General features: G+C 45.0%; 1 protein-coding gene across 1 annotated transcript; it reads left to right on the top strand.

Annotated features, from left to right (window-relative positions):
* The first annotated feature begins 155 nt into the window (after window positions 1–155).
* LOC107747761 (TBC1 domain family member 13-like) lies at window positions 156–3,536 on the top strand. The gene is made up of 8 exons (XM_016562349.1): window positions 156–305; window positions 410–492; window positions 671–830; window positions 1,186–1,396; window positions 2,438–2,601; window positions 2,675–2,835; window positions 3,122–3,179; window positions 3,278–3,536. Exons 1-8 carry the CDS (start codon window positions 234–236, stop codon window positions 3,341–3,343), a joined length of 975 nt encoding a protein of 324 aa, XP_016417835.1. The 5' UTR covers window positions 156–233; the 3' UTR covers window positions 3,344–3,536.
* Window positions 3,537–6,448: the final 2,912 nt, after the last annotated feature.

Genomic DNA, 6,448 nt, shown 5'->3' with positions numbered 1-6,448 from the left:
ACTCACTCACATACACACTCTCACACACACACACACTAATATACACATATACACCCACACACACACACACACTAATATACACATACACCCACACACACACACACACACACACACTAATATACACACACACGCACTCACACACACTAATATACACACACACACACACAGTTTGATTATGCTAATGAGCTTGATTGTGATTGGTCAGGGATCTGTACGCTCAGTTTTTGCGAGAGATGATCATTCAGCCGGGAATCGCTAAGGCAAACCTGGGTGTGTCTCGAGAGGACGTGACTCTGGAGGATCACGTGAGTCTGAGAACATCACAACAAACGAAACACTGAAGAACAGTCCAAGAGAGAAGACTGTAGCTTAAATCCTGACTCTTGTGACGTTCTTCTCTCGTCTCCAGCCTCTGAATCCGAACCCGGACAGTCGGTGGAACACCTACTTCAAAGACAACGAAGTTCTGCTGCAGATCGATAAAGATGTCAGGTGACTGATGAGACATGAGACATAAATCACATAATTCGGCAAATGAGCGGCATCTGTTTGACCCTTCACAACGAGGAACAAATTTAAGCGATAGTTCACCCAAAAATCTAAATCTGTCTTCATTTGTTGTTTCAGATTAACATTAGTGTGTGTGTGTGTGTGTAATGTCTGCCATCAGACGGCTGTACCCAGACATGGCGTTCTTCCAGCGGCCCACAGACTTCCCCTGCCAGCTCATCCTGGACCCCGAGAACGAGTACGAGACGTTACGGAGACGTGTGGAGCAGACGACTCTCAAGGCCCAGACAGTGAACCGGAACCGCAGCGGCGTCACTAACGTGAGAGTGTGTGTGTGTTTCTGATGCATGCATGTGCTTTTGATGATGTGTGTGTGTGCTCTGTTTGCTCTGAGCAGGTGAGTGTGTGTGTGTGTGTGAGCGAGAGAGAGAGAGTGTGTGTGTGTGAGAGAGAGTGTGTGTGTGTGAGTGTGTGTGTGTGTGTGTGTGTGTGTGAGAGAGAGAGAGAGAGAGTGTGTGTGTGATCCTGTAGAGCTCTCTGAACCTGCTACTCGGGTCATAACTCTTCTTCCAGCAGAAACTGTTCCTCTAGTGGTGTTAGAGCTGTGGTGTTCATCGATGATGGCTTGATTTCTTCACGTGTCCGTGTGTGTTTGATGTTTTGGGTGTGGTTCAGGTGAGTTCTCCGGGGAAGGCGTTAAACCTGTATCCCTCTAACGAGTACGAGGTGTTACCGAACGGCTGTGAAGCGCACTGGGAAGTGGTGGAGCGGATTCTCTTCATCTACGCCAAACTCAACCCGGGCATCGCTTACGTTCAGGGCATGAATGAGATCGTGGGTCCCATTTACTACACCTTCGCCACAGACCCCAGCAGCCAGTGGAAGGGTGAGGCTTTGACTGCTGTCTGTAGTGACGCCCTGTAAGGGAACGAGCACGCGTATCATCACTGTCCCTGTTAGACCGATGCGACTGGGTGATTTAATGGTGAATCTCTCTGTTAATACAATAAATGCATTGTGTTACAAAGAATAACATTATGGATCGTGAGATAATAAGTTGTAGTAAAATGCGTCTGAACAGCACGATCACCCAAAGCGCTCACAGATCTGATTGATCAATAATGAAATCTGCTGTTGTTTTCTGATGGAGTGTATCAAGAGTGTGTGTGTGTGTGTGTGTGTGTGTGTGTGTGTGAGAGAGAGAGAGAGAGAGTGTGTGTGTGATCCTGTAGAGCTCTCTGAACCTGCTACTCGGGTCATAACTCTTCTTCCAGCAGAAACTGTTCCTCTAGTGGTGTTAGAGCTGTGGTGTTCATCGATGATGGCTTGATTTCTTCACGTGTCCGTGTGTGTTTGATGTTTTGGGTGTGGTTCAGGTGAGTTCTCCGGGGAAGGCGTTAAACCTGTATCCCTCTAACGAGTACGAGGTGTTACCGAACGGCTGTGAAGCGCACTGGGAAGTGGTGGAGCGGATTCTCTTCATCTACGCCAAACTCAACCCGGGCATCGCTTACGTTCAGGGCATGAATGAGATCGTGGGTCCCATTTACTACACCTTCGCCACAGACCCCAGCAGCCAGTGGAAGGGTGAGGCTTTGACTGCTGTCTGTAGTGACGCCCTGTAAGGGAACGAGCACGCGTATCATCACTGTCCCTGTTAGACCGATGCGACTGGGTGATTTAATGGTGAATCTCTCTGTTAATACAATAAATGCATTGTGTTACAAAGAATAACATTATGGATCGTGAGATAATAAGTTGTAGTAAAATGCGTCTGAACAGCACGATCACCCAAAGCGCTCACAGATCTGATTGATCAATAATGAAATCTGCTGTTGTTTTCTGATGGAGTGTATCAATGAGTGGCTGCAGCCTGTTATGAATGAGACACAGACACGTTCATCAAACACTGTTCTTCTGTCTGTAGAGCACGCGGAGGCCGACACGTTCTTCTGCTTCACCAGCCTGATGTCCGAGAACAGAGATAACTTCATCAAAAGCCTGGACGACTCTCAGTGCGGCATCACCTTCAAGATGGAGAGCGTCTTCTCCAAACTCAAGGAGAAGGACACGGAGCTGTACCTGAAGCTGGTGAGGATCAGGATGAGGCTAACGCTCTCGCTTTAACCGCACGCACTCGCTGACGTCTGTGTGTGTGTCGCAGCAAGAGCAGAACATCAAGCCGCAGTACTTCACCTTCCGCTGGCTGACGCTGCTGCTCTCTCAGGAGTTCCTGCTTCCAGACGTCATCCGGATCTGGGATTCGCTCTTCTCGGATCAGGAGCGGTTCGAGTTCCTCATCCCTGTGTGCTGCGCCATGCTCACGTAAGATCTGGCACACAGACGGCTTCAAAACACAATTAATATTCAGATGAGAGCAAAATTTTAACTGAATTGATCTGAATAATGAAACTATTGTTTTCTGTAGCGCTGACGGACAGCTGAAATTGACTTTTTCATAATTCATAGATTTTGCATCGTTATTTCCTTGTTTATTATTGTGAATCTGCTTTGAAACGATCTGTACTGAATCAAGCACTATAGAAATAAATGTGTCCTCAGTAAGTTCACGCTGACTCCTTCTGTTCTTCATGTCTTTGTGCTTCTGCAGACTGATTCGAGATCAGTTACTGGCTGGAGACTTTACAATTAACATGAGATTACTGCAGGTAACACACACACACTCACACTCACACTCTCTCACACACACACTCACACACACACACACACACACCGTCCTCCTAACATACAATCTGCTGTTCTTCAGGATTATCCCATCTCTGACGTTCACGCCATCCTCATTAAAGCGAAAGAACTGCAGGACGGGTTGTAGCAGCCATGCCCCAATAGGCTCCGCCTCCAGTCTGATGATTGACAGCAGTGCCGCCCATCTCACCCGGGTGGGATCCAGCATTTGCCTTTGTGTGATTGAGCGTTTGGTCTTACCGTCTCTCAGGTAGACATGAGTGTGTGTGAGTGTGTGTTTGTGAGACAGTGTGTGTGTGTGTGTGTGTGTTTGTGAGACAGCGTGTGTGCGTTTTTGTGACAAATGAGGACATAAATTTGTATAATGACAAAGGTATAACATAGGTATTACAAGGAGAAGGTGACTTTTCAGGACATTACCCCATGTCCCCACTTTTCAAAACGCATATAAATCACACAGAATGGAGTGTATTGAAAATCTGAAATAGCAGAAAGTTTCCTGTGAGGGGTAGGTTTAGGGGTAGGGTTGGTGTAGGACAATAGAATATACGGTCTGTACAGTATAAAAACCATTACGCCTATGGGATGTCCCCACTTTTCACAAAAACAAACCTGTGTGTGTGTGTGTGTGTGTGTGTGTATGTATGCATTTATATTTATAAATAATATATGTTATTTTTTTACAAACATTTTACACAAACATATATATAAAAATGAAAACCATAAAAAGCAGGATAACACTTCTCTCTGATCTTAAATATGTTCAAATGAAATGCATTAGTATTGGTAGCTGATATGTTCATATGCTCGTCAGGTGCTCAGCAAAAGCTTTTTCAGATTCCTACAAATGATTTCCATACGTGCTGCACTTTATTGTTCTGTGAAGTTTTCTTCAGTGATTCACACCACACTCTCTCACACACACACTCACACACACACACACACACACACCGTCCTCCTAACATACAATCTGCTGTTCTTCAGGATTATCCCATCTCTGACGTTCACGCCATCCTCATTAAAGCGAAAGAACTGCAGGACGGGTTGTAGCAGCCATGCCCCAATAGGCTCCGCCTCCAGTCTGATGATTGACAGCAGTGCCGCCCATCTCACCCGGGTGGGATCCAGCATTTGCCTTTGTGTGATTGAGCGTTTGGTCTTACCGTCTCTCAGGTAGACATGAGTGTGTGTGAGTGTGTGTTTGTGAGACAGTGTGTGTGTGTGTGTGTGTGTTTGTGAGACAGCGTGTGCGCGTTTTTGTGACAAATGAGGACATAAATTTGTATAATGACAAAGGTATAACATAGGTATTACAAGGAGAAGGTGACTTTTCAGGACATTACCCCATGTCCCCACTTTTCAAAACGCATATAAATCACACAGAATGGAGTGTATTGAAAATCTGAAATAGCAGAAAGTTTCCTGTGAGGGGTAGGTTTAGGGGTAGGGTTGGTGTAGGGCAATAGAATATACAGTTTGTACAGTAGAAAAACCATTATGCCTATGGGATGTCCCCCCTTTTCACAAAAACAAACCAGTGTGAGTGTGTGTTTGTGAGACAGCCACACACACACACACACACACACACACACACACACACACACACTGACAGACACACACACGCCGCAGATGGACTCCAGAAACACTCCCAAACTTAAATACTACAGTATAAATACGGAACAACAAAAGACTGGTCACCTGATGGTCTTTATACAGCTGTATTTATATCAGTGATTGTTTACTGTCTCTGTTTGTTTGTTTCGTTTATCACTTGATCACGTATCTTTCACAATTGAACAAAACTGCAGTCGTGCAGATGGATGGAGATTCTCAGCTTCGTTCGCGTTCAGTCGGAGCAGACGGCGGGTCACGTGACCGTGTGCTGTTCTGGAGAAGCTTTCCGGTCGCTCGGTTATTGAGTCTTCAGACGGCAGATGAGTGAGTGGAGTCATTCAGGAACCGGGAGAAACTCCAGCATGAACGAATCAACACTACAGACCCGTCACTGATCTCAGATCAGCTCCCGAGTCTCTCACTCATCTGCAGATCAGACGGCTTTAGCATCCCATCATCCCTCTGTTTAGTGACGTCATCAGTCTCCACTAATAATCTGCATTAATTGCTCCTCGTGTGTTTCTTCACACTAATAACCGAGCGCTGGTGTTTCTCTGGGGAGACATCTGATCAAACGAATCGTTAGTGTTTTTACAAATCTGTTGATCGCTGCAGTTCTTTTTTTTTTAATGTCATGTTGTTTTGTATTTTAAAGCTCAGAGGAGGTTGGGAATTGAAGGATCTTCTTTTAATCGGGGAATGTCTGGCCACGCGTGTCTTTCTGTGATCGTATTCTTTCATTATGTTGATTTGAAAACCATGTTTTTTATTTTGCATGTGAAGATGTTTTTGTATGAACGCATCGATAGTTCTTGCTGTTGTATATCAATGTTTTTACAGTGCTTGCGGATGCACAATAAAACAATTCAACCTTTAAATGTCTTTAAATCTCTTTAAAACACATTTCTGTAAAGCTGCGTTCACACAGGCACAGAAGCGCTTCTGAAGCGTCTTCACACAGATTGTTTAATGCTGCTCAGAGGTGGCATGAGTGCATTTATACAGCAATTACAACAGTATGCTTTGGTTCGCTGAGATGGGTCAGAGCAGGCATAATTAAGTCTGGCTTGAGAAGATTTGTCGCTACGTTACATCGCGAGACTAAACACTTTGTCCTTGTTTGCCAGTGCCGTACACATCTAACAGACTATATCCCACAATGCAATGTGCTTGTCATTTCCAGTATGATGACTGAAAAATATAAACAAGGTAATTGTGTATTTTTATCTCACAATTACGAGTTTATATCTTTAATAAGTGTCTGATCAGACTGACAAGTTTGGATTAATAATGCGAAATTAATGTATTTATTTGTGCAATGGCAGCAGGACGTCTAGTGTTTATGATATTACACAAATACAGCTGTTTGAAACCTTCATCCTCACGTGCTGCGTGCTGTTTTGAAGTAGTATGCAGTATACAGTACGCAGTACACGAGTATTCAGTCGAGCATCTCTGTTTCCATGGAAACTCCTCCCGCAGCCAGGCCTTCATTAGCGTCACGTGATTGACATTAACGCGGATAAAACACGCCTGCTGTGTCATACATGATGTGATGTGATCGCAGAGTGTGTAGTATGCTGAGTGTGAGCACACGCCCTCGCCCCCCCCCCGCGCA

Source organism: Sinocyclocheilus rhinocerous, unplaced genomic scaffold, assembly GCF_001515625.1.
Source record: "Sinocyclocheilus rhinocerous isolate Xijiao unplaced genomic scaffold, SAMN03320098_v1.1 scaffold9504, whole genome shotgun sequence".
Taxonomy (NCBI): Eukaryota; Metazoa; Chordata; class Actinopteri; order Cypriniformes; family Cyprinidae; genus Sinocyclocheilus; species Sinocyclocheilus rhinocerous.
Note: the sequence above shows the minus strand (reverse complement) of the source record. Positions and strands in the feature narration are given on the sequence as shown.

What these genes read in the sequence shown, in the direction of transcription:
- LOC107747761 (XM_016562349.1), top strand. Translation starts at nt 234, where the DNA reads ATGATCATTCAGCCGGGAATCGCTAAGGCAAACCTGGGTGTGTCTCGA. An exon ending in ACGTGACTCTGGAGGATCAC is followed by an intron (nt 306 to 409) that starts GTGAGTCTGAGA and finishes TCTCGTCTCCAG; the next exon opens with CCTCTGAATCCGAACCCGGA. An exon ending in ACCGCAGCGGCGTCACTAAC is followed by an intron (nt 831 to 1,185) that starts GTGAGAGTGTGT and finishes GGTGTGGTTCAG; the next exon opens with GTGAGTTCTCCGGGGAAGGC.